The sequence below is a fragment of the Saccopteryx bilineata genome, chromosome 1 (genome assembly GCF_036850765.1).
Source record: "Saccopteryx bilineata isolate mSacBil1 chromosome 1, mSacBil1_pri_phased_curated, whole genome shotgun sequence".
In the NCBI taxonomy this organism is placed as follows: Eukaryota; Metazoa; Chordata; class Mammalia; order Chiroptera; family Emballonuridae; genus Saccopteryx; species Saccopteryx bilineata.
Genome location: NC_089490.1, coordinates 130,101,317 through 130,128,007, shown reverse-complemented (window position 1 = coordinate 130,128,007; position 26,691 = coordinate 130,101,317). Strand labels below are relative to the sequence as shown.

General features: G+C 55.4%; 3 protein-coding genes across 13 annotated transcripts; 2 read left to right on the top strand and 1 right to left on the bottom strand.

Annotated features, from left to right (window-relative positions):
- Nucleotides 1-712: 712 nt before the first annotated feature.
- Nucleotides 713-4,249, bottom strand: MRPL55 (mitochondrial ribosomal protein L55). 3 transcript variants are annotated; one of them, XM_066266408.1, is made up of 4 exons: nt 4,078-4,249; nt 2,481-2,571; nt 1,249-1,450; nt 713-952 (listed from the first exon to the last, which is right to left on the bottom strand). In XM_066266408.1, exons 2-4 carry the CDS (start codon nt 2,528-2,530, stop codon nt 803-805), a joined length of 402 nt encoding a protein of 133 aa, XP_066122505.1. In that variant the 5' UTR covers nt 2,531-2,571; nt 4,078-4,249; the 3' UTR covers nt 713-802. The 3 variants fall into 3 exon arrangements, with proteins under 3 accessions (XP_066122505.1, XP_066122503.1, XP_066122513.1); XM_066266406.1 differs by having other exon boundaries at nt 2,481-2,568; XM_066266416.1 differs by having other exon boundaries at nt 2,481-2,568; nt 4,201-4,237.
- A 42-nt stretch (nt 4,250-4,291) lies between these two features.
- Nucleotides 4,292-13,209, top strand: GUK1 (guanylate kinase 1). Of its 9 annotated transcripts, XM_066266326.1 has the most exons (9): nt 4,382-4,396; nt 5,444-5,553; nt 10,538-10,651; nt 10,892-10,933; nt 11,504-11,600; nt 12,349-12,487; nt 12,571-12,655; nt 12,805-12,890; nt 12,989-13,209. In XM_066266326.1, the coding sequence occupies exons 3-9, from the start codon at nt 10,540-10,542 to the stop codon at nt 13,022-13,024; spliced, it is 597 nt and encodes a 198-aa protein (XP_066122423.1). In that variant the 5' UTR covers nt 4,382-4,396; nt 5,444-5,553; nt 10,538-10,539; the 3' UTR covers nt 13,025-13,209. The 9 variants fall into 9 exon arrangements, with proteins under 9 accessions (XP_066122395.1, XP_066122406.1, XP_066122423.1 ...); XM_066266298.1 differs by lacking the exon at nt 5,444-5,553 and having other exon boundaries at nt 4,292-4,396; XM_066266336.1 differs by lacking the exons at nt 4,382-4,396; nt 5,444-5,553 and adding an exon at nt 4,452-4,592.
- Nucleotides 13,210-14,280: 1,071 nt separating this feature from the next.
- On the top strand, nt 14,281-23,387 carry GJC2 (gap junction protein gamma 2). Its single transcript, XM_066266443.1, has 2 exons — nt 14,281-14,370; nt 21,035-23,387. The coding sequence occupies exon 2, from the start codon at nt 21,078-21,080 to the stop codon at nt 22,365-22,367; it is 1,290 nt and encodes a 429-aa protein (XP_066122540.1). The 5' UTR covers nt 14,281-14,370; nt 21,035-21,077; the 3' UTR covers nt 22,368-23,387.
- Nucleotides 23,388-26,691: the final 3,304 nt, after the last annotated feature.

The following is a 26,691-nucleotide window of genomic DNA, read 5'->3' as shown; positions in this document are numbered from 1 at the left end:
CAGGGTTTCAAACCGGCGACCTCAGCATTTCCAGGTTGACGCTTTATCCACTGCGCCACCACAGGTCAGGCTCCCACTGTCTATATAGCAGTATTCTACCACAGGCTCTCAGTTTTATGAGAAAGCCTAACAGCCAAAGTCCTAGAATCAACCTGCAGGACAGGACAAGGTGTAGCCCAAGGCCCAGTCAACTGCTTGTATGTAAAAGTTGGTAATTACCCCTCGGGTCTTGCAGGAACGCCCCCCCCCCTATGAAACCTACTCCTTGGACAGAAGGTGGCAGCCCACTGTGGCTAGTAGCTAAGTTCTAAAAAGTTAGCAACAGGGCTGGATGCTCCCTTTGTCCTGTTAGGCAGCACCTTCCCACTGCCAGTGGGCAGGGCTGGGGAAGCCCTGGAGAGAACAAGAGCAGAACAGCTGCAGATTAAGTGCTAACATCCTTGGATCCCACCCATTCCCCATGTTGCTGTGCTCGGGGTAGAGCCCTTGGTACTGAGGCAAAGGCAGTGCTAATGGGGATCCAGAGCCGAGATGAGTGGCTGGGCAGTAACAGGCATTTCCTGCAGTGGTAAGAGTACCCACAACTTCTGTCATGTCAACAGTTCATGTGCCCATGAGCCTCTTAAAACCACAATCTGACTCAGTTCTAAGCTCTGCAGTGGGCTCAGCTGCAGATAGCTCCCTCCTGCAGGTGTATGAAAGACAGACAAGGTGGATTTAAAATTTTGATACTCAATTTGAAGACAAATGCCTCTCCTCTTCTTTCTACAGCATACTGAGCCAGGGAAGCTTGTGGGCATGGTCACTTCTTGGTCCAAAACTGCTTGTACTGCTCCAGGTCAAAGTCATCAAGGAGCTCTGGCTCCTCCTTTATCCTTTGGAACCGGGCCTCACGTTTGCTGAACCACGCCCGCCTCTGCTCTGGGGACAGGGCATCCAGGTCTACAGGCATCTGTGGAAGGAGGAAGGGTGGGCACTCGCTCAGTGGTAGGGACCAGGATGTTTGTTCTCTGGATGTCTGCTTCTCACGCTTCAAAGCTTTTACTCTTTAAAGAAAGTTCTTCTTGTTCACCCAGAACATTTTTTTCTTTTACACACAGTCTGCTGTTGCTGTCTATCTTGGTATGTGGAATGAGTTCCATGACTTGCCTCCCCTCCCCTCCCCTCCCTTTCCCTCCCCTCCCCTCCCCTCCCCTCCCCTCCCTCCCCCATCCAGCCCAGCCCTACACTCCAGGGAGCTAAGCTTACCTCCAGCATTCGCCTGGGTTCCCGGTAGCGGATGTGAATGGTGGAGCCATCCTGCTTGACCAGGAGCACGGGGTAGAGGCGTGCATAGGCCTGTCTGTGCACACGAGTGAGCAAGGCTCTGTTGCTGTCAGCCCGATAGGAGGACATGTGCAGGCAGCGGCTTACTGGGGCAGCCCCCATCACCACATGCTGTTGCAGCAGGCTGCAGAGACACATGCTAATGAACAGCAAGTGCTAGGAACAGTGTGCCCCCTGAGCCCAGGTCAGCTAGCTCCTGTGGGGGTTCACAGTGACCTCCTATGTTTGGGATATGGTCATAGCAACTCCAATTCCACAAGCCAAGGGGGTAGAAGCCAGGGGCAGGGGGGAAGTCAAGAGGCCAAGTGGGGGGGAAGCACACAAGGCTTCCAGACTGAGGACAGAGGGTTTAGTATCGCAGTCTCTAGATGTCTGAAGCCCCCTGATGCGAGCATGGAGCAGGAAGCTGCCTTTTAGGGTAACACAGACCTGGTGCTGTGAACTGTTACCCCAAATTCACATATTGAAGCCCTAATTACCAATAAGATGGCATTAGGAGCAGGGCCTTTGGGAGGTGATTAGGGTTAGATGAGATGAGAGTGGGGCTCCTACAGTGGGAATGGTGCTCTTATAAAAAATGGAAACTGGTTCTAAAAAGGTAGCCATCTATAAAACAGGAAGAGGAACATCTCCAGAGCCATGGGAAATAAGCTGCCTGCTCTGTGGCATTCTGTTGGGGCAGCCAGAGCATATCAAAACCTGTGGCAACTACTCACTTCTGAACACCACAGATACCCAAGACCTCCTGCACAGGGCAAAGCAAGTGCTCTGAGGCAAGGCCAGAGCCCCACCCCTATCTTTCACCCACTTGGGGCCTTGCCTTATGACCCCCAACGTCCCTCCAACCTGGCTTTTATGCAAATTTGGGTTCAGACCCACCCTCTGCACTTCCTACTTGAAACCCAGGGCTGAGGGCCTATCTCCTCTGCTAGACTCTCAATGTCTATTTGATACTAAGTAGTCATGAGTTGCTTCTATTCCTCTCTCAAGACCCTGTCAAGGTGTCTGTACATGTGTATTTGTGTATATTGTCCAGAAAAACATCCTGGCTCGGGAGGCTTCCCTCCAGCAGCATAGCCTGAGGCTCCCGAGTTGACGTTCCTTTGGGTGGCACCACGACAGCAATCCAAGGGGGGCTGGAAGTTTGTGCTTACCCAAACATGTTGCCCACAACTGCCATTACTCCTGAGGACCACTGTGGCATGTAGACACCCAAAGTCAATCACTGGCCTGGTGTGTGACCTGCTAAACAAGAAACTTATTAATAGGCAGGCTTTTCCACATAATTGATCCTTGCCAAATCCCAGAGAGGAAGAAAGCTGCAGACCCAAACACATCTCCTAATAGGCGTGTTATTCCCAGGTCCCTGACAGTCTCTCCCAGTAACCAGTCAAGCTCTCAGCCCTGACCTGCATTAGATCACGTGGGGAAGGTTTGTGACTACAGATGCCCAGGTTGTACTCCCCAAGATCCTGATTCATAAGTCTGGGCTGGACCTGGACCCATTCTGGTGAGTTAGGGAGCCACAAAGCTGCCCTGAGAATAAGTGCAACGTACAATGAGATTGGTTCACACTTTGTTTTCCAAGGTCATTTTTTTCTTTTTTAAGATTTTATTTATTCATTATAGGGAGGGGAGAGAAGGGGGGGAGGAGCAGGAAGCATCAACTCCCATATGTGCCTTGACCAGGCAAGCCCAGGGTTTCGAACCGGCAACCTCAGCGTTTCCAGGTTGACGCTTTATCCACTGCGCCACCACAGGTCAGGCTCCAAGGTCATTTAATTCTTACAAAATCCAGCTAGATACGGGCCCCTGCGGCACGTGGAGGGAGCCGTGGCCCACAGTCATGTTCCTAATCCCTGACTACCAGGGAATCATCTGTCTGTGCCTAGGTTTCTGCGGCGATATACAGTGTGTCCGTAAAGTCATGGTGCACTTTTGACCAGTGCCAGGAAAGCAACAAAAGATGATAGAAATGTGAAATCTGCACCAAATAAAAGGAAAACTCTCCCCGTTTCATACCTATTCCGTGCAGTTCGATGTGGGCTCATGCAAAGATTTTTTAGGGCTCCTTAGGTAGCTATCCCGTATAGCCTCTACATACTCGTCACTGACTGATGGCCTACCAGAACAGGGTTTCTCCACCAAACTGTTGGTTTCCTTCAACTGCTTATCCCACCGAGAAATGTTATTCCTATGTGGTGGCACTTTGTTATAAACGCGCCGATATTCACGTTGCACTTTGGTCACAGATTCAAATTTAGCGAGCCAAAGAACACACTGAACTTTCCTCTGTACCGTCCACATCTCGACTGGCATGGCCGTGGGCTGCTCCGCTGTATACACGGTGTTATGTCGCCATCTGCACATGCGCACATACTGCCACATCATCCTACAGAAACTGGGTTTTCCTTTTATTTGGTGCAGATTTCACATTTCTATCGTCTTTTGTTGCTTTCCTGTGACCGGTCAAAAGTGCACCATGACTTTACGGACACACTGTATTAGGTTTCAAAACCAAATGCCTGAGGTCTAGGTATTAAGACTCCCAAGAAACGACCCTACTGCCAGGAAGGCACAGGTCTGCCTCAGTGTCCCCTATTTGTCAAGGCAGGGCATCTGCAGCCCTCCCTCCGCTTAGGGAATGACTCAACAGAAGAGGGGAATACTGCAAGATTCCCAAGTGGATGCCAGCGGGACCTGACACCGCCCTCTGGGACGCCCCTCCCGCACGCACGACGCGGCACCAACCTGCCGCCTTCGCTGAGCTCCGAGGCGGTCTCGAGGACCAGGAGGACGGAGAGCACCGGCCAAGCGGGAGGGGGCGTGCCGCCCCCGCGCACAGTCACTGCAGAGGGTACTGCCGGCACCCACCTCTCGGTCACAAGCTCTGTCGAGCGGCGCTGACGTACAGCCGTCAGGGGCGGGGCGGGGCTGACGTGTTCGCTAGCGGAAGTTCGCCGGCGCGGTGCTGTGACGTAATCTCCGGGGGTAGGGGCGGTGGCGCTCATGCTGCGGCGCCCGCTGGCCGGGCTGGCGGCGGCCGTTCTTGGCCGCGCCCCCTCAGAAGGTGAGTGGCATCTGGCGCGCAATTCCGGGGGCCTTCCTGGGTCTCGTTGCGGTTCCTGCGCCCGGACGTCAGCGGGCCTCGTGGGACAGCCACCGGAACTGCTCGGCGGGTTTCAGTGGCTTCCAGGGCTGGCTCGTCAGAGAGTCCCAGCGAGGAGAGCGGGTGATACGAGGAGGGTAGTGCGTGTTTCATGGAGGTGAATTGACTGCATCGAAAAGAGTCGCCCTTCGTTTTGAAGTTGTAGCCTGTGTGTTTGTGTGTCTGGGTGTTCAAGGTGCTTTTGATGGCCATTTTTCTTACTTAGACACATGAAAAACTGGTTCCTCTGTGTCAGTTCTCAAAAGGTAGCAGGAAATTCCCCTGGCGCGAAACCCCACACAGCTTGTTAAAAGCCCTGCAGCATGAGGATTAATTGTGGATGCCACTGTGGACCCTGAGAGATGTGGAGGGGCAGAGCGGGGAAGCAGCCTGACACTCCTCCCCAAGGTGGGCCACACGGTAGAGCCGAACACCCTGGGAGATGAGAGGCCATGACGTGGCCGCCCGAGGAGCCTGGTATGGCAGAGTCTCCAGATTCCCTGCCAGCTCGTGGGACCCCCCAGGACTGCAAGTTTCTGGTCTGCCCTGGCCAGCACTACTGGCCAGTGCAGATACTGCATCCAAGAGCAGGACTTTTGGGGCAGGCATTCATGAGTTGTGGGTGTGGTAATTTGATGTTCCGCTTCCCTCAGGCCCAGACACTTAAGTCTAGGTTGCTGGAGCTGTCCCATCTGCTGTCCTTAGACATTCTTTAGGGAACAGAGGGAATGAGCCTAGTTCATCCAGGTGCTGGTTTGGGGAGGAACAGTGAGGTGTGTCACTTCACTTGTTACCTCTGTTTTTCACTGGGGTAGAGGGAAACTGTAAGCTGAGGTGATAGCTGCCCGGTGTGTGGTGGGGCCCCCAGGAACAGGAAGAGGGGACCAAGACTTGCCCTTAGTAGTCAGCCTCTTGTGAGTCTCCTAGGTAGCATGCCTGTCCAAATGTGGACTTTTCTGTCACTCTTAGACCTTCCGATTCATGACTTGCTGTAAGGGATTCAGGAAAACTCCCCTTCACCTCCAAGAGCGATCTGGGATGACTGGGGTGTCCTGTCTTACCACTTAATTTCCTGCCACGTGAGTCCCCACTCTATTCCTGTTGATAGAATGCCACACAACAGCCTGTGACACCAAGCTCACTTATGTCAAGGTCAGTGCCACACCTCTGACAGGTCTATTGTGTCTGGACTTTGTTTAGCTTCTGAGTTCACTTAGAACTGGGCCTTGATCTTTTATTATTATAATTATTATTATTTTTTTATTTATTTATTTTTGGTATTTTTCTGAAGTTGGAAACGGGGAGGCAGTCAGACTCCTGCATGCGCCCGACCAGGATCCACCCAGCATGCCCACCAGGGGGCGATGCTCTGCCCATCTGGGGCGTCGCTCTGTTGTGACCAGAGCCATCCTAGCGCCTGAGGCAGAGGCCAAGGAGCCATCCCCAGCACCTGGGCCATCTTTGCTCCAATGGAGCCTTGGCTGCGGGAGGGGAAGAGACAGAGAGGAAGGAGAATGGGAGGGGTGGAGAAGCAGATGGGCGCCTCTCCTGTGTGCGCTGGCCGGGAATCGAACCCGGGACTCCTGCACGCCAGGCCGACGCTCCACCACTAAGCCAACCAGCCAGGGCCTGGGCCTTGATCTTTGACTGAGATGGGTTATATCAGCAATTTCTTTGAAGAGCAGATTCCAGGAGTTATAGTAGTGGACTCACTACTTTTCAGCCATACAAAATTACTTTTTTTCTTTTTTCACCTAGCTGTGAACTTCAGCCTTGTGCAGAAAAATATGTTCAATCGATTTGAGAAGGTATAGACATGAAAGGAATATTGTGATATGGTTGGGGGTTGAATTGAATCCAGCCCTCCAGGAGAGAAGGTCAGTAATAAGGGTGAGCCATTGGGAGCACTAGAATGGAGGCAGGCCCTGCTGACCAATTGTGTGCTGGGCCTCGGTCTCCTCCACTCCCTGCTAACCCTGCATTTGTGAGTCTCAGTTTCTCTCTGTGAGGATAAGGCTGATTCTCTTTTGGGCCTATGCTCCTTCTGATTCATAGCTTGCTTGCCTGGGACCCTTCCCCTCCTGTGCTTCCTCTGCCCCCTGCCCATGGTGCAGAATTGGGATTTGATTCAGGACTGAATCCTGGTCCTTCTCCTTTATGGAAAGAGATTCAGATAAGCCACACAGCACCGAGATAGGCACAGTGTGGCTCTTGCCCACGCTTTTGAGGAGTCAGCTTCCTCTCTCATGGGAGGAATAGTCCCTACCCCACTTTGGGGAGACATGAGAAGGAAATGGCTGACCACTTTGTGGTTATCTCAGTTCAAGCCGTGTTCCCAAAGTCTTAAGTTGTTTGTCAAGGCTACTTGGCCAGGGTATGTCCCACACACAGAGCACTGCCCCACAGTGCCTGTTTGGGGTGTATGACATGCCCTGCTGTCCTGAGCCAGATTCCTCCCCATCATGTTTGTAGCTTACAAGAGGACTAGCAGGACATGGCCTCTCCTCCGTGTTCTCAGAGGTCACACCTTATCTTGGGTGTCTTGTGGAGGATTGGGAAGGAGGTGGTTCTTGGGACAGAGCAGGATGAAATTGGAAGCCAGAAAGAGTAGGTGCTTCTTGGAAGAAGGCTGCCTGGCTGCAGTGGGTGCTTCTTGGGCAGGGTTCCAGCAGAGTACATTTCAAAATGCACTGGCTTGCATCTTGGGTTTTTATCACAGTCCTGTGTGCTTTCCCATTTCTTGCCAGGCTGCTAGAGTTTGGGGTTATGAGGTAGTCCAGGAGTGGAGAACACAGAATGCACCCAGGGTAGTCAAGGAGTGGAGAACACAGAATGCCCCCAGGGTAGTCAAGGAGTGGAGAACACAGAATGCCCCCAGTGTAGTCAAGGAGCGGAGAACACAGAATGCCCCCAGGGTAGTCAAGGAGTGGAGAAAACGCCCCCAGCTAAGAGGGTTCTGTCTGCCCAAGAGAGGACTTCTGCTATTTACACATTCAGTTGGTTGGTTCTACTGGCACTGGGGCCAGAGTCAATCTTCGCTTACTTGATTGTTGAGGCCTCGAGGCCAAAGCACTGTCCCATGCTGGGTGAGCTGTGGAAGTGACTTTAGTGAGAGCTCTCTTGCATGGTAACTAGAAAGAGCCCTGTCCCCAGCAGCTCCCTAGGCACTTATGCAGGGCCAGGCTACCCCAGTGTGGTATGTGTGGGTCAGCCATTGTGTTCTGGGATCCAGCCTCCAAGTGGGATTTGTTAAGACTCAGCACACAAATCCTTAGTCAGGCTGAGCAGGCTCGACCCTGCCAGTATGAGATTACAGAGTAGGGCAGGTGATGGCTGCACTGGGGGGCCCAGAGCTTAGGCTTTATGTAGTTGGGGGCTCAGCCCTGTGTGGAGTGGCTAGAGGCATGGTGATATGGAACCAGGCAGGAAGTGAGCTTTGCAGCCGCCAGCCAGTCCTGTGCAGGCACACCCCTTGCTCACTGCTGGCCCAGTGCAGGGAGGTAGTGGGCCTGGGGGTAAGGGCTCCCCCATGGTCTGGAGGTGCAGCTTGATGGGACAGGCTCCTCATCCCCCATGTCCCACTGCAGGGTGAAGTGCATTTGGATGTGAGGTGATAGGTAGGATCTGTGCCACACACACTGTGTGGGTGTCAGCGCTAGGACTCAGTGTGTGTTTGATACTGGCTGAAGACTAGTCCTGTGCAGGTTTGAAGTCTCCAGGTGTGAGAGTTTGTGCCCAGGAAGTGTGACCTGACTGCAGTTGTGGGGAATGGCAGAAACTTCCAGAGAAGCATGTTGAAGGAGTACTGGGTCCTGCTGCCCAGGTTACAGTTAGGGGCTGGCAGGTGCCCATAGGGGGTGGGAGGAGTGGGGGAATGAGGGTGGGATAATGACAGGCACACAACAGCACAGCATCCCTAAAGGACTTCTGTGCAAGCAGGCAGGATGCACTACTCTCCCTTCTCGGTGTTCCCAGCCCCTTGGATGGTGCTTCCCAATGTATCTGACAAGGGGGTAGATAAACCTTTGAGTCCTCTCCTCCCTGAGGGTAGATTGCGGGGTTGAGTGCCTACTGGGTTGAGAGTTTGCTGCTGTGATCAAGACTCAGGTGGAGAAAAAAAAAACTTGGGCAGGCCTTCTTGTCCTTTGCTGTGGCCATCACCATGTTTCCTCTTGGGGCTGCACCTGCCCTGGAAGAGTTCATGTTCCTGTAGTGCCAACCACACCATCATGTCTGGGAGCTCTAGGCCACTGGACAACCCCAGGTGCCTGGCCTGAGGCTGGGCTGTGTGGAGGTTTTAATTAATTTATTTATTTTTTATAGAGGAGAGAGAAAGGGAGAGAGAGAGACAGAGAGGGAGAGACAGAGAGAGAAGGTGGGGAGGAGCTGGAAGCATCAACTCCCATATGTGCCTTGACCAGGCAAGGCCAAGGTTTCGAACCGGTGACCTCAGCATTTCCAGGTCGACGCTTTATCCACTGCGCCACCACAGGTCAGGCGTGTGGAGGTTATACCCTACCCTCCTCAGCTCTTGGAACCTGGTGATGCCTTGCTGATTCTCCCTCTACTCCCCTTACTGGTCACCCAGTGCCTAGGAAGTCAGGACAGACCCAGCTGAGAAGGCTGGGATGCCTGTGGGACATTCTTGCAAAATGCATGGCTTTGTGAAGGGTGCCAGTGAGGGAGAGATGGGCCGTATGGGAGGGACAGGGCTGCACTTTGCTACTGGGCAGTGGCCATGGGCTTGGAGCCAGGTGCCCGAGCCTGCAGGTGTGTATATGGTACATATATTTCTGTGGGAAAGCCAGGGTACCAGAGGGGAGCTGGGAGTCCACTGAGATTACCTCCATATAGGAACAAGGGGCTTTTGTAATAGTAAACTCACAGGTGGCCAAGGATCTAAGTCATTTGGAAATGGCACATGAGTGTTTATGGGGTCATCTGGGTTCCTTCCTCCTGTGTGTTTCCCATCTTATCCTCCAGGGAACATGCATATGGTGTGATAGTTCCAGAATAGCAGTGCTTTAGTGAGATTACCCAGCTGGCCTACATTGTAGATTAGGAAAGCAGTGCTGCTGGAGTAGGGTGGCCTTGAGCCAAGTAGCCCATCCCTCTTGGGCCTGATTACTGGTCTGCTAGCCACTGACTGCATCTTGGGGGCCTCCTGACCTTTCCAGGGGCCCTCCAGTCAACCTGCAGGGCCAAGCATATGTAGGGAGCTGCTTCAGCTCCCACATGCCCATCAGGGGTTTCCCTCTGGTGGGGCGCACTTGCACCTGGCCTTCCTGCCATCAAGCTCCGTGGCTGGGTGGGCAGTCCACTTCAGAAGAGCCGTGAACAGCCAGCCTTCTCTTCCCCAAGGCACTGAGTGAGCGGGGCTAACTGCCCTGGGAGGAGTTTAGTGTTAAGAAGCTAGGGCAGCCTGGGATTATCCACCTCTCTCAGATCATCCTGAGCAGCCCAGGGTGACTGAAGTGGCCGAACCCCACCCAGGAGGTAGGTCCTATGCTGGATAGGGAGCTTGGGGTGTCAGGTTGGTACAGAGCTGGCTGGGTGATGCCTTGTCAAACTCACCTCCTTCATCTGCTCTCACCTGTGGCAGATGTCTGAGCCCTGTGCTGTGGGCTGAGAGGGACCACCACTATCCTGCTGGCTTCCAATGAGTTCAGAGATGGGGAAGGTAGTCAGGAAGCTGTGGTCTTTTGGGTCAACCCCTCACTTCCTGATGGAAGTTCCCAGAACAGGGCTTGAGTTCTGTTGACCTTGACATCGGCCACCTCTAAGGCAGGGTGCCAGGAGATGCAGGGGTGGGGACCCAGATATGCCCCTCCCAGCAGCAGAAGTCCAGGCTCCACAGGTGGGGTAGAGTCCAGGCTCCACAGCTGGGGAGGTGGTGTGTTTGTGGTACCAGGTCACCCACCCACTGGGGAGTTGTAGCCAGGGTTTGAGTATGGCCCTCAGCTCTGTTTGATTCCTGAGGAGAGTTGGGAGGGTGCGACTACAGCCACCCCAACCCACTGGGGTCCCTCTGGTCCACTGATATCTGTTCTCATTCATCCACAGTGATGTCCGGACCAAGGCCTGTCGTCCTGAGTGGACCTTCTGGAGCCGGGAAGAGCACCCTGCTCAAGAGACTCCTGCAGGAGCATGGCAGCATCTTCGGGTTCAGCGTGTCCCGTGAGGTCCTAGGGGTTTGGGGGTCCCTGCTCACCCCCCTGGGACCCCACCCCCCATATATAGGACTTGCCCATGCTGGGGTCACTCTCAGGGACCCTCCCTTACACACCGGAGATATGCTGACCCCCCCCCCCCCTTTAAGCCCCACACACAGGCTGAGCTGGGCCCTATGAAAAAGCCCTGGAGGTGGGATGTGCAGGCTCTAGATGTCCCAGGTGGGTCACAGGTGCTTGTTTTTAGACACTACGAGGGACCCAAGGCCGGGAGAGGAGAATGGCAAAGGTGAGCTGGCCCTGCCACTTAGTGCCCCACCCCATTTGTCAGGATAATGCATGAGGCCTCAGTCTCTTCATCTGGTGGGGGCCCTCCTCCAGGATGGGCAGGCTAGTTAGGTAATAGGCATCAAATCTCATGCTAACACCGGCTGTCCATGTGAGAGGCTGGTGGATCCCAGTACCAGGCAGCTGTAGGGCACCTCTCCTGGCATGTGTGCTGCACTCTGTATAGTCATGTAGGTGAGGTTATAGCGTGCGCATTTAGGATTCTATGACATCAGAAGCATTTTTTGTAATCTTAGTAAAATGTTTGTACTTTTCTGAGGCAGAGCTCTGAAGTGCCCCAATCTCCCCTGTGGAAGCTGGGATTCTCCAGGCCCCCTTCAGTAAGGACAGTATGAAAAGTGGTGCTAGTCCCTTTCTCGGACATCTCCCTGCCCAGTGGCTAGAAGAGCTGTAGGTGTGGGTGGACAGATGGGCCGACAGACCCAGGACAGAGCTAGTTGTGCTTATGTAAGGTTGCATGGGTCCTGGTGGTCGGGCTGTGAGTAGCTTCAAGAGTTCCTGCTCTTTGCAGATTACTACTTTGTGACCAAGGAGGTGATGCAGCGGGATATTGATGCTGGGGACTTCATCGAACACGCTGAGTTCTCGGGGAACCTGTATGGGACTAGGTGAGCCACACTTGGCACGCACTCTCCTTCCAGACCTCCCAGGGTCCTAGAGTGAGCAGCCTAGCCAAGGGCTTCTCTGTGGCTGTCAGGTGAAGGACCCGGCCTTACAGTAGTCAAGATGGGTCAGCAGTCTGGGCTCTTCTGGTTCTGCCCCAGCCCACTGTGGGAACAGGAAACCATGTGATGGGCTGGTGTGCAGTAAAAACTTAAGAGGACCTGGGTCTCAGAGGTCTGCAGGCTTCACTGAGGTCCCCTCACCTCCCTCAAACCAGTAGGGCAGCCTGGGAAGGTCTCCAGTCCAGCAACAGTTGCCCCCGCACATACCCAGAGCATCAACATTGCAAAGGCGACCCCCTGGCTTGCTGTCCACAGCCTGTACCTGAACCCCACGGGACTGTCATGCTCCACCCCAGGTGCAGCTGGCAAGGGTGGTTGCCCCTCAAAGGGGGTTACTGAGGCTGCCATTACCCTTAAATGGTGGGCACCCCTGAGCCTAGCACAGATAGCCAGGGCCATCTGTACCTCCCCGCTGCTGCCCCCAGCCTAGCAGAGGACCCAGCATGCAAGGATTACTGAGGAAGTACTTCCAGAAAGGGGGAGCAGATACTGGAGTCAGGATGGGCCCCTGTAGGCTCCCCCTTCCTGCCAGGTTCAGAAGCAGGACCCCAGGGGACAGCAGTGGAGGTGGTGGGGGTGGTAGCACCCAAGGAACCCTGACTGAGTGGTCCCTTCCCTCCTGCCTCCTTAGCAAAGCTGCTGTTCGTATGGTGCAGGCCATGAACCAAATCTGTGTGTTGGATGTGGACCTCCAGGGTGTGCACAGCATAAAGAAGACCGACCTGAGGCCCATCTACATCTTTGTGCAGCCACCCTCACTGGAAGTCCTGGTGGGGGCAGGAAGCCAGGCAGAGGAGGGGCGGGCTGAGGGCTAGGGCTGCCCACAGGCTCTGACCCTCCTTGGGCACCTTAGGAGCAGAGGTTGCGGCAGCGGAACACAGAGACGGAGGAGAGTCTGGTCAAGCGGCTGGCTGCTGCCCGGGCAGACATGGAAAGCAGTAAGTGTATAGGAGTGGCCAGTGCCCCCACCCTCTGCCATAGCAGACAACTCCTCTGCCGGAGGTGAGAGGGCAGGGGCAGGAGCTGTCACCTGCAGCTCCCCCACCTCTCAGTGAGCCTCCACTGGCCTTGCCCCTTTTCATCACAGGCAAGGAGCCCGGCCTGTTTGACCTGATCATAGTCAACGACAGCCTAGACAAGGCCTACTCAGCCCTGAAGGAGGCACTCTTGGAGGTGGGCTCCGCCAGGGACAGGTCTAAATTGCTATGCTGGCAAGGGCCCAGTACAGGAGACTTGGGTCCAGGGCAAGCCCCTCTTCCTCTTTCCTACAGGAAATCAAGAAGGTCCAAGGAACTGGCTGCTCCTGAGAATGCCAACAACTGTGCCCTCCCTAAGCGGTGTCTGCACCCAATTTGGTGGCCAGTGTGTCCCCGGCAAGGTGGCTTTGCCTGCAGCTATTGCCTCACTCCCCATGCCCATTTCTGATTAGTCCCACTCTCAGGTGGGAGCTGGTCCGGCCTTCTAATAAAGAGCTGCTGGTTAGTGTCTTTGAGCCCAGGGATTGCTTCCTGGCCTTGCATTCTTCTTGCCGGACCCCCACTCCTGGCAGCCCTCTCAAACAGCCAGCCCCAGGAGGATTGCGTGCAGTGGGTTCCACTTCGTATCTGTTGCTCTGGGCTGTTAGTCAGTGGGGCTGCTCCCCAACCGCACACTACTTCCCACAGGCTTCCCACCTGCTCCAGCTCCACATCTTGGTGACCAGCGGGGGTGCCCTGTCCAGGGACACTAGGGGGTCCCCCAGACTCCTCATAGCCCAACTTCATGTCTGGGAGGCCAACAGGAGCCATCTTCAAATTTGGGGGTCCCCTAAGGCTGGGCTGCTTCTTGCCCTGAGGCACAGATGGGAATAGGGGTCGGTGTGGTTACTAGAGAGCACACCCTTCTCCCACTGTCTCAGGGTACTGGGGGCTCATCCTGCCCCAGCCAGCCCTCCTGGTCCCTAAGCCAGGAGAGGGTGGCGAGCAACAGATGCTGTTGACTTGGAGGAGCTGATGCTTCAGGGGCTAGAGGCCTATAGTGGGATGTGCTCTCTCAGCCTTAAGCACAGCCTACTGAGCTCAACTGACCTGATGGTCAGGGAGAGGTCAGCTGGGGGAGGGTACCTGGGGGCTGCTATTAGGATTCCAGGCTCCCTGGCATCTGAGTAGACACCTCCTTTGCCTTGGGGAAAGGCAGCTGTGGTTGCTGTGGTATAGTAGTCTTTGCCCAGGCCCTGCTTTTGAGGTGGAACTAAGACAGTGGACACAGATGTGGAGAAGGCAGGCAGAAATAGGGAGGCTGGGCATTGTACACCCAGATACATGGAAGAAGCCTGGAGGGAGTTGGGCCTGGACACAGCAGTGGGCAAAGGGGCACTGGACAGGCCCCAGCAAAGGTGAGGCAAAGCCAAGCTGCCTCCCAACCCACTGTGCAGTCTGAGGAGGCCCTTCTCTTGGCCCCATACAGCTCCAGGGACAATCAGGGATTCAGACCCTGGGCCTTGGGGGGAACAATGGGGCCCTTGAAAACCCTCCCCTTGCATTGTGCTTGGTGGTGAGAGGTAGCCCTGGGTCGGGCACGGGACTCTGCCAGCTGCACACCCTTGGAGGCCAGTGTCTGACCGTTCAGCAGGTGGAAGGGCTCAGAGGGACTTGCATTTTGTGGCTTGAAAAAGGTAGGTAGGGTGCTGTCCAGGGGACCAGGTATGGGGTGCCTTTTGGGGCTGAGCAGTATCGCCATTCCTTCTTGGCTGGGGTTTCAGGCCTTGTGTGGCTTCTGAAATGGCCATCCCAGGAGGTGACAGGTGCTGGGCCTGGCTAGTTGTCTTTCCATTCTGGGGGTCTCTCAAGTTCATGGATACGTCCTGACCAGCAGTGTCTTCTGATGTCACAAAACCTGTGGGTGGGGGGAGGCAGAGTTGTGGGTGCTGCTTAGGCCAGTTGGGGAGGGGGAGGGGAGGGGTGGTGTGTGCCCAGCACCTCCCCCAACAGCAGGGTCCCCTCATACTGTGTGGAACTGGCCAGCCCATCAGACAGCTACAGTTTTTCCAGAGTTTGGGGCCTCAGTTTGTTCCAGCCTGGGGGAAATCTGGGAGCCCCACCCCTATACATAAACAGTCAAGCTGGGGTTACAACTCTCTACCCTCAATACCTCCAGTCCCGTCGTCAGCCAGCCTCTGGGGCTTTCTTCCCTTCTGTGTTAGTGGGTCCCAGGTCCTCAAGGTCTGGATCCCGGGAGTCAGCAGTTAGTAGAACAGACCCATATCCTCTAGGAGAGGCCCCACAGTGTGCTACAGATGTAAGTTGAGTTGCCAGGGAAGGATGGTGAGTGGAAGTGGGCAGTGGAAGTATCGGCAGCTGGTGGAGGAGTGGTCAGGGCTGCTGCACAGGACAGGGCTACACCTGCTTGGGTCTGTTGTGTACTGGGTTGTTAGAGGAGCAGGTGGACATTGCAGGAGTTAGGGAGAGCAGAGGAAAAGGAATGAGGTATGCTTCTCACTGGGGATAGTGGCAGCATGCTGGCTGCTACAGCTTTATCCAGGGCAGTTTGGGAAGTAGAGGTAAGGGTGTTAGGAGTGGAGAGTGTGGGTACCATGCAGAAGCTCTGCATTCTGCCTTGGGCTACCAGTGCCTAGGGAAATCTAGAGGGTGCACAGTTACCACCATGAGTCACTCCCCAGGCTCACCCCTACTACACCTCCACCTTTTCAGGAAGAACTCCCCTCACTTCCCAGTTCCAGCTACAGTGAAGAGGGGCCCCCAGGGCATCAGCGGTTCTCTGCTCCCTTGGGGTCCCTCGTAGCCCAGCTACCTGCACTGTCACAGCCCTGGGAGGGAATGGAGTCTCTGCCTCAGATGTACCCACCCTTCCCAGAGCTCAGGTGTGTCTTCACTCCTCTGCATTTGCTGAACACAGGGTGGGGGGACTAACCTCCTGTCATGGAGGGAGCTTACCAGAAGGGAAGGCGAGTGCATGGGAGTGTTCACACGTGTGTGAGTCAGAGTCAAGACATGGACGAGGCCGTCCATAAGGACCCTGTAAGAATGAAGGCTTTGAGAGCATGGGCTCCCTTGGACCCAATCTGTCAGGGTTTATAACCCTCCATGGACTGCTGGGGGCAGGGGTGGCTGTAGTATGCATTTGAACTGCAGTACAATTGTAGAAGTTCTCCAGGACAGGTGTGAAGTGTCCCAGGGAGGGCGTGGAAAGACAGAACCCCATGGAATCACTGCAGAGTTGACAAAGCAAGACCTGGGACGAGTACTAAGGTCCTGATGGAAGGTGGGTGTGCAGCACCAGGCCTGAGCAAGGCCTATACCCCCAGGACCCTTCAGAAGGTGGTAGGTGCAGGCATGCTTTGGGCTCCAACTAAGTGCTCAGCTACACAGGACAGATCTACCTTGAGTTTCTCTTGGGTGCTTACCTGTGGATAAGGGCTGTCAGAGCCAGGTACATGCAGGGTCCCTATATCCTCAGAGAGAGGAAAACACTGCCTGAGACTCCTTGTTTCAGTGCCCCAAGGTTCCCAGGTCAGGGCTTCCTTGCTGTGTGGTGGGGCATGGTGAGCTGAGCACTAGGACCCTACCCACAGCCTCACCTCAGCAGAGGAAGTCCCATTTGCCATGGCCCCGAGCGGTGCTGGGAGGAAGTCTGGCCAGGCATGGCCTGGCTCTCAGCTGTGCGTGCCCTCCTTCCAACCCCCAGGACCTTTGTTCATACATCAGAATGGGGTATTTGAAGCAGAGAGAGCCCAGCTCCAAACCCTGCAGACCTCCTCTGGGTCTGGACTGGGAGTAGCAGGCCAGCTCTCCCCAGGATAGAACATCCTGACACCCACTGAGGCCCACAGGGGCCACCCTCCAGGGTCTGGGAGGAGATGACTGGTCATCATGGGGAGTCCCTATCGTGCCATCCTGGCCGAGCAGTCATCTCTCCCTCGCAACACCCTTGCTGACTATTCAAGATCTGTCACCTCCCAGACCCTGACCCCTGAAGGGTGCCCAGGTACCCCCAAAACCTCATCCTGGATCCCTGAGCAGCCCTTACCTACATGTGCTTTGGGTGATATTCTCTGTGAACAAAGGTCCCAGACAACCCCCAGTACCTGGATCCCTGAAGGGCCGGCAACCCCCTTCCCAGTGGCCCAGCTGAGCCCCTGCTGGCTGCAGCCTCCCAGCAGCACTGACAGGCCCCTTGAAACCAGGACAAGTCACCAGCCAAAATCCCTACTTTGAGCTTATAGCCTCCAGACAGACATACATGCCGGCCAAGGGAGAAATGTGGGGAAAGGGGTTTGGAATGATAGCGCAAGAATTCTTTTTCTTTTTCTATTATTGAGAGGTGAGGAGGCAGAGAGACAGGCTCCCACATGCGCCTCAACTCGGATCCACCCGGCAAGCCCCCTACCAGGGGATGCTCTGCCCATCTGTGGCCTGCTGGTCCATTGCTCAGTAACTGAGCTATTTTAATGCCTGAGGTGGAGGCCATGAAGTCATCCTCAGTGCCCGGAGCCAACCTGCTTGAACAATTCAAGTCATGGCTGCAGGAGGGAGAGAGAGAGAGAGATAGAGAAGGGTGAGGGGTGGAGAAGCAGATGGTCATTTCTCCTATGTGCCCTGATCAGGAATCGAACCTAGGACTTCCACACGCTGGGCCAATGCTCTACCACTGAGCCAACCAGCCAGGGCCAGGCAGGGATTATTTCAATTAAGGTTTTTATTTTACAGCATATGCTTTACAGAGAAATTATAGAGACCAGGAAGAGTTCTCATGTGAGCTCCCACACCCATTCTCCATGTCACAGTCGTCACAATCAATGCACCAATAATGATATGCTGTCCAAACCACAGCCCACACTTCCCTTGGATTCTTTAGTTTTCCCAAGACCTTTGCTGCCCCAATTCCCCTATGAGGCATGTGGTCCTCACTTCACCCTGGGGTCCCATGTAGCATGCATATCTTGGATCCCCTCGGCCTCTCAGAGCCCCTTGCCTGATGTCGTTGGTTGTGTCGATGATCAGGTCTGGCGTAGGATCCCCTCCTGGACCTTGTTGTCTCCTGTTGTCTCACTGTCATCTGGGCTGAGGTTTTGCGAGGAAGGTAACAGGAGCAGTGCTCTCCTTCTCACATTATAGCACAGCCCATGCTCTAATCTGGTTTTTCACTGCTGGTGCCCACCTGAAGGAATACTTCCAGGTTCCTCTCTCCCCTCCTGCTGCATGCTCTGGTAGGGGAGCTCTGGGTGGCCACCCCTGAGGAATAGGGAGGTGGACGACTCCCCTCCTGGAGGGCATAGTGGCTGCAAAAACTATTTAGAATTTTCTTCTCCCCATTTAGTTATTTATTCAATTACTTGTATCAGTAGGACTTGTTTATTTTATACCTTGGTAATAACCTATAACCCAATCTGGTTTTTTGTTTGTTTGTTTGTTTTTTCATTTTTCCGAAGCTGGAAACGGGGAGAGACAGACAGACTCCCGCAAGCGCCGGACCGGGATCCACCCGGCACGCCCACCAGGGGCGACGCTCTGCCCACCAGGGGGCGATAATCTGCCCATCCTGGGCGTTGCCATGTTGCAACCAGAGCCACTCCAGCACCTGGGGCAGAGGCCAAGGAGCCATCCCCAGTGCCCGGGCCATCCTTGCTCCAATGGAGCCTTGGCTGCGGGAGGGGAAGAGAGAGACAGAGAGGAAGGAGGGGGGAGGGTGGAGAAGCAAATGGGCGCCTCTCCTATGTGCCCTGGCCGGGAATCGAACCCGGGTCCCCCGCACACCAGGCCGACGCTCTACCGCTGAGCCAACCGGCCAGGGCCAGCAGGCACATTTCTTAAGTCGCTGAACCATGTGTGAATTCGAGGACCCCCATGCATGTCACTGAGACCAGGGCACGTGGTTGTCCAGATCAGACCCAAGCGGGGTCAACCCCTCAACTGTGGAATGACTGCACCTTGACTGCATGTGTGACACAGACCCTGTACACACATGTACAAGCACATGGCCTTGCACCCGGTCTGAAAAGCCACAGCCTTTACCCCCTGCCCAGAGACTGTCTGAGCTCCTGCATGGTGCTGGAAGAACAGAGAGAGAAGGTTTACTCTTTGCCCCTCCTGCTGCCCAGGATGGCCCTTTAGCTGACCGCCACAGGGCCACTCTCATCTGCCCTCTTCTTCCTCACACATCTGTTCTTTCTGGTCCTGACTGCACCTAGTTAGCCCTCCAGGGAAGAGTCTGACCTGTGTCCAGCAAGAGCTGGTCTCGAGCCCCTTGCCACATCTCCTGGGTTTGTCAAGGGCATGGGGAAAGTATTTCTACCATGGAAATTGCCAAACATGGTACAAAGTTGTCCCCCAGAGAACCAGTTATTTACACTGAACCCCAAAGCACAGGTCAGGTCTGACTGCACCCTGAGACTGCCCCCATCTCTGAGGGGAAAGGGAAAAAGTTGGGGCTGCTCTGCCATCCCCTTTCTGGGTTCCCGCAGGGGTAGCATAGGCCTCAACCTCCTATGATGTGTCAGGTCACGGTTGGAACAGGTCCTGGAGGAGAGTGAGGGCTGGCACCGAGGAAGAACAGCCAGCCTCAGGCCTGAGGGATCCTTCATCAGTGTCCCTGAGGCAGAGTCAAGGAGAAGGTGGCCCTGGAGGGCCAGGTCTGCATTAGTCTGAGTGTCTGTGTATGTGCACATCTGAGTGTGCATGTCTGTGTACACGTCTGTGTGTGGGGTGACAACGTGTGCCTGTGTTTATAAGAGTGTGCATACTTAAAAAAAAAAAAAAAAAAAGTGTGCATACTTGAGTATGCATATCTGTGAGTTCATCGTACATGTGTATGCATGTATCTGAGTGTGTGTCAGGTAATTGCACGAGTGTATTTGTTTATATGTGTACACATATGTGAGTGTACAAGCATGTCTGAGTTTGGGTGTACACCTCGCATGCATGTGTCTGAGTGAATGCGTGAGTGTGCATCTGTGTTTACACTGCATACGTGTAGCTCTGAGATGGACCATGCACACAAATGTGAGGAAGTGGGGTCACTTCCCCAGGAACCCTGGCTACCCCTCTTTCCTCTCTCCTCCTCCCCCCCAGGAGAGAGGCCCAGCTGCATAAAGAGGGCTCCTTTCTGCTTCTCCATCCCACACTTGCCCACACTGTCTCCCAGGCCTGTTCCAGGAGGGAAGGGGCCAGAAGCTTCAGGCACTCCGGGGTCTCCTTCCTCAAACTATCCAGGAGCAGGTACTAGCCTTAGCTGTGGAGTATGGAAGGTGGGTGTTGGAGGTGCAGCCCCTCCCTGCCTCCCTGGAGGCACAGGGGGTGGCGTTGTATGGCCTTGCTCAAAGAGCCCCTTCTCTTGGGCACAGGCCCACACAAGGGTCTGGAAAAGGCACTGGTCTGGGATGTAGTGTGTGTGGCCCATGGCTGACTCTGTCACAGGTGCCTTATGGTCACTTTTGCCTGGATGGACATGATTCCACCCATGAAAGATGTCTGACCTCACTACCTGGCTAAGACTTCCCGCTGTGCTTGCAGAGGACATGAGGGTGCCCATGAGAGGGAGGAGCAGCCTGGAGAGTCAGATGGCAGCTTCTGGTGCAGCTGGAGCAGAGGGAGGGCATAAAGGAGCCTGTGGGTCCTCTGCAGAGGCAGAGGGACCAGAGCCCCTGTGCAGGGTATGGAGTGGGGAGGGCCGCACTGCCGGGGGGCCTAGGAGCCCATGAAGCTGCAGGGTGTGTGTGCAATGGGGGAATTGGACTGGGTGAGGCACTAGAGGGCTGGACAAACTGGAGCCCCTCACCCCATGCTCCAAGCAGGACTCCATGTGGCCTGAGACCATGCAGTCCCCAGACTTTGAGTGGTGCTGGCCTCTGATTGCCTGTTGACTCCACTAAGTTGTCTCATCCAGTTGACTCCCTGTGGCTCTCAGGGCCTAAGCTGGTGTCCCCAGAGTTAAAGGATGGGCAGGGCTTGCACAGGGTCAGGTTTACCTGTGGGGTTAGGGGAGAGCATGAGTGGCTGGCACCAGGCACTCCAGGCCACAGGGATCTGGGATCGAGTCTGAGGTGGCGGGGATAAGTGGTCAACTGGAGCAAGGCAGCCTGTCTTCTGTCCGCCTGGGGTCAGTCCTTGGCCCACCCAAGTCCAACCTCTCCGTGTATGCACCCCACAGACAGAGTCAGGGTCTAGGGGCTGCTCCTTCAGTGGAAGGTGACTGAGGGCCCCTCTGGAGCCCTGGCTTCAGGTGCCAGGATCCCTGCCCCCATACCCCTGTCCCAGCGTTCCTACTGGCCCTTTGTTGATCTTTATTCTCCCCCCTTCTGCTCCTTCACATCCCCCACCCAGGGTTGAGCTCTCCTGTGGCCCACAGGTCCCGCCCCCCGCCCCTATGACCAACATGAGCTGGAGCTTCTTGACCCGGCTGCTGGAGGAGATCCACCACCACTCCACGTTCGTGGGCAAGGTGTGGCTCACAGTGCTGGTGGTCTTCCGCATCGTGCTCACTGCTGTGGGAGGCGAGTCCATCTACTCGGACGAGCAAGCAAAGTTCACGTGTAACACCAGACAGCCGGGCTGCGACAACGTCTGCTACGACGCCTTCGCGCCTTTATCCCACGTGCGCTTCTGGGTCTTCCAGATCGTGGTCATCTCCACACCTTCCGTCATGTACCTTGGGTATGCTGTGCACCGCCTAGCCCGCGCCGCGCAGTACGAGCGCCGCCGTGTCTCGCGCCGCAGCCCCGGGCCCCGCGCGCCTCCCGCGCCCCTACCACTGTCCCCGCCGTCCCACCCCAGCTGGCCCGAGCCCATCGACCTGGGCGAGGAGGACCACATGCTGGGCCTGGGCGAGGACGATGAAGAGCAGGGGGCAGCTGAGCGCCTGGGCGAGGAAGACGAGATGGAGGATGTGAGCGCAGTCAAGGGCGCTGGTGGGGACGCCAAGGCTGCGGGGACGCCAGGCCCCAATGAACCACACGACGGGCGGCGGCGAATCCAGCGCGAGGGCCTGATGCGCGTGTACGTGGCCCAGTTGGTGGCGCGGGCTGCCTTCGAAGTGGCCTTTCTCGTGGGCCAGTACCTTCTGTATGGCTTCGAGGTGCCGCCCTACTTCCCATGCAGCCGGCAGCCCTGTCCCCACGTTGTCGACTGCTTCGTGTCACGGCCCACGGAGAAGACGGTCTTCCTGCTAATCATGTACGTGGTCAGCTGCCTCTGCCTGCTGCTCAACCTCTGCGAGATGGCACACCTGGGTCTGGGTAGCGCGCAGGACGCGGTGCGCGCACGTCGCCCTGCACCCACTGCTCCCAACCACGCACAGCGCCCGCCTCCCTGCCTGCTCCCCGCCGCACCCGCGGGCCTGGCCTGCCCGCCCGACTACAGCCTGGTGGTGCGAGCGGCGGAACGCGCGCGCGCCCACGACCAAGAAGACCTGGCCAGCCTGGCGTTGCGGGCCCTGCGGGACGGGCAAGCGCTCGGGGACCAGGACCGCCCGCCCTGCCCCAGCCTCCTCGCGGCCACCCGTGGGCCTCAGAGGGCTGGCGCGTCCGCTTCTGGGTCAGGCAGTGCCACATCAAAGGGCACGGGCGGGGGCCAGGGCCAGTCGGGTGCCAAGCCCAGAGCGGGTTCCGAAAAGGGCAGCGCCAGCAGCAGGGAGGGGAAGACCACTGTGTGGATCTGAGACCCCGCCCCCACTGCTCTCAATCTTCCCTTCATGCCAAGCACCGGGTAGGACTCAGGATAACGCTGGAGACTGTAGGCTGCACGCAGAGCACTACCTGCCCCTCCTCCCTCTCCTCTTCTTTCTCCCCCTCCTTCCCTTTCCCCTCTGCCTCCTCCTCCTCCTCCTCCTCCTCCTCCTCCTCCTCCTCCTCCTCGGTTGGCCGCCCTCCCCCTTGTGAGGAGCAGGAGAGGGAAGGGCACGGTCTGCTCTATATCACTGCCCTTTCCAACCTGAGCCTCTCTCTGTCCGGGGGGTAAGGGGTGTGTGTGTGACGGGCCTGGCAACCACAAGAATTCCCAGCTCTGATCAGTAAACCCCGAGGGGTGGGCTGGACTGTGGCTTGAGCACTGCTTTCCACCTCCCACCTGATACAGAGCTACCTTGAGCTGCTCTGGCTCAGGTGCCCAGTTCTTCCTTCCTAGTCTCTCTGGGACCTGGCCAGCACCTCAGAATCAAGGCTGTGGACAGAATGCCTGGCCTCCTCCCTGCTCCCTGCAGCAGGCCAGGTGTGACGCCCAGGGGTGTTAGTCTAGGCTTTGGGAGTACAGTGCTGTCCCTACTCCCTGCAACAGCCAATGGGACTCCTTTCTCATCACCTTTGCCCTAGCGAAGGCAAGGCAGCTGTAGGGTACGCTTCCTCCCACCTAGGAACTCTGGGCCCCAGCGCGTTGGCTGCTTGTCTTCCTCCCACAAGTTTGGAATGGGTCTGCATCCTGCCAAGGGTCTCTGCCCAGGCAGCTGGCTGGGCTGAGGCCCTGGAAAGCAGAAAGAGGGGTAGGTGTAGCTGTGGCCACACCCTCTAGAGTTTTGAAGCTGCCTGGCTGGTGCTTTACCTTTGAGACAGACACGTTTCTCAAAGATGTCAGTCTCTCTTGCTTCTGGGACCAATACGGTGGTGGTCAGGGGCTGCAGCTTTGTGCTGGGGAAGGAGCTCTGGGCTCCTGCCCAAGGTCTCCCTGTCTTCCAGCCTTCTTCCTAATTCAGATACAGCCTCCCAAATAAAAAGAGTAAAATAAAAAACTAACTTTTAACTGTGTGTGCATGTGTGATGTGTATGCACGCATATGTATGTGCATGTAATGTGTGCACGTGTGCTGTATACAAGCACATGTGTGTATTCACGTGGTGAGTGCATACATGTATGTCCATCATTGTCCTCCAGGGACACAGCTAAGCTCCAGGCTTCTCAGAGACACAAGTGCAGTTCAGTGCCAGGCAGAAGGCTGGGCGGGCACTTCCAAGGATGCAGATGGTAAGAACAAAGAGCAGGCTAGGTCCAAACACTCAGAGCTAAGGTTGGCTTGTTGCCCAGGGGACAGAGGGGCACTGCCATCTCAGGCCCCAGCACGATTTGGATGGTGGGCAGAGTCTGCAGTGGTAGTTTTGGTGAGGGGCAGAGGCAGGCAAAGGAGGGGGTGAGGTGGGAAGGGGAAATCAGCTGCTACCAGCAAGGAACCACCTTGGTCTCGACTATCGTGACCCCAGCTGTCTCCAAGCCTCCCTCATGTTCAGGGCAGGTCCTGACAGACTCTCCCAGCTGTCAAACCCTCTCTTTGCTGTAGGGCCAAGCTCCAAGTTGGGGCTGAACCCTGACCCCAACTGCAGCCTACCTCTCTGGTCAGATGCCAAAGACAAGCTGAGTCCCTCTTTTGTGTGGGGTCAGACTGGCTGAGCACCACCCCTAGGTGAGCCCTGTCCCCAGGGGAGTCTTGCCCCCAGGAGAGCCCTACCCTCACAGGAGCCCCTTTCCCAGGGGAACCCAGCCTTCGGAAGTCCTGGGTGATGATGCCAATCTGCATGGAGAGCAGGGGCACACAGCTCACCTCTTCAAAATATGAAAACCCATGGATCCAGCAGTTCTGCTCTTGGGGCTGTGCTCCTGGCAGGGTCCTCACCAGGAAGGATAGGTCCCTGGTGTTTGGACCATGCTGTCCAGCCATGCCTGGCCCCCAAGGGTGCGAATGGGCGCAGTGAATGGTTGAGCTGGTAGTGATAGACCAGCAACCCCCCTGCTCTCTCCATTCCCCTAGGTCAGCTTCCTGCAGATGGCTCTACTCTCGGTGGAGGCCCAGGAGGACCTCAAGGGCATCTAGGTGGGGAACAGTGGAACTTGGGGTTCACAACAGCCCTAGTGGTGGGAGAGGGCCAGTGAGGAAGGCAGGCATCCAATCTCAACAGGGCCAGGAGGCTGGCCTGGATCCTGAAGGTCAAGGTTCCCATACCTGATGGTGAAAGAGCCCACAAGGGTGGGAAATGGGGCATGGGTCCCCCAGCATCCATCTGAAAAGAAGCCAGAAAGCCCAGTGGACGGGGGAGACACTGGGCAGATTTGTGTTTGGGGAAGAACATTCTGGATTTGAGCATTCTAAACAGGATGTCCAGACATTTGTTTTTTCCTGCCCTTGGACTTGGAGCTTAGGCCTCAGGCCGGAGCTTAGGCCACTGCCCTAAGCTGAATCTTCCTGAATCTTTTAGATGGCAGATCCTGGGACTTCTGAGCCTCCACAACTGCAGGAGCCAATTCCTTGTAATAAATCTTTGTGCATAACAAATTGGTTCTGTTTCTCTGGAAAACCCTGACTAATACACACCCTACCAGCCAGAGCTGGCTAATGGGCATCCAGCTAAGAGGAGCTGCCCATAAAGGCTCTATTCTGAAAGGTGTCTCCATCAGCTCAGGCTGCATAGCACATACCACAGACTGGGGCTTCAACAGACATTTTCCCCAGTCCTGGAGGCTGGCAGCCCTGGACCCAGGTGTGGGCAGGGCTGGTTCCCTGGAAGCCTCTCTCCTTGGTGTGTGGATGGCCATCTCCTCCCTGTGTCCTCCCATGGTCATCCCTCTGTGTGCATGTGTCCTGTCCTCTTTTAAGGATACACTAGTCACATAAGACGAGGGGCCACCTTCAGTCCTCATTTCATTTTAATTACCTCTTTAAAGACACCATCTTCAAATACAGCCCCATCTGAGGTCCTGGGCATTAGGGCTCCAACCAAAGGTATATGCCAACTGACACTGCGACCACCATGGAGGAAGGCACAGGCCTCCTGTACTTGGAAGAGCTCTGTGAGCTTTTTTTTTTTTTTTTTTTTTAATTTTTATTTATTTTTTACAGAGACAGAGAGTGAGTCAGAGAGAGGGATAGAAAGGGATGGAGAGAGATGAGAAGCATCAATTTATTAGTTTTTCAGTGCGCATTGCAACACCTTAGTTGTTCATTGATTGCTTTCTCACATGTGCCTTGACCGCGAGCCTTCAGCAGACCGAGCAACCCCTTGCTGGAGCCAGCGACCTTGGGTCCAAACTGGTGAGCCTCGCTCAAACCAAATGAGCCTGCACTCAAGCTGGCGAGCTCAGGGTCTCGAACCTGGGTCCTTCTACATCCCAGTCCGACGCTCTATCCACTGCGCCACCACCAGGTCAGGCTCTGTGAGCTTTTGATGGTGGTGTCTTAGGTTCTGTTGTCACTGGCTGTCCCAGGCCTGGGAAGCCAACCTGTGTCATCCATGGTCCCCATCTCTAAGATCAATTCCTTGATGCTATGACACAACCACCATCTCATGCCTGAGCCGATACCTGTTGTGGACCATAAATGGCAAAAAGCCATTTTAGATTTGAGGCTTAGCAAAAGGCTAACTTCTCCCCCCTCCATCTCCATATTTGGCTATGATGCTGAGTATTTGCACCCACTCCACTTGCTTCCTTGGGTTGCTGGAAGCAATATACATGCCCTTCCTCTGACTCTTTGTTTCAGATGTTGGTAGATTTCACTAATGTATCCTGTTTTTGCCTTGGGAGAGTTCCTGTCTTAGCCTTGGATGTGCAACTTTTATCAAGGTCCTTGATTTGCATATGGCTATATAATAAAGCAAACTGGGGCTATGGGGCACTTGGATACTGCCAGGCAGTTTGAAGAGTCCTCCTGGTCCCATCGTTTTTGTTTTTGTTTTTGTTTTGATAAGTGTGTTTCCTTAATTCCACACTGTTATTAGGAGCTGTGCTGGTCCGCAGCAGATACCTTAACGTGGGTGGCCATCTCTTCCTCAGACATGGAGTCTCGGGTGCTCAAGTCTGTTCACGCCAAGAGGTGGAGCCCAGCCTGATCATTCAACATGGTACTTTGTGCTCACTTAGCTACTTAAAGGAAACCCCTCTCAGTTTCCATGTCAATGTGGGATGGCCATAAGGATGAAGAGCTGAACCTAGGCACAGAAGTGTCCTCCCTGCCCATCCCTGTCCTCTGGCCTGGCTCAGGAGCAGGCCAGTGAGATAAGTCTCACT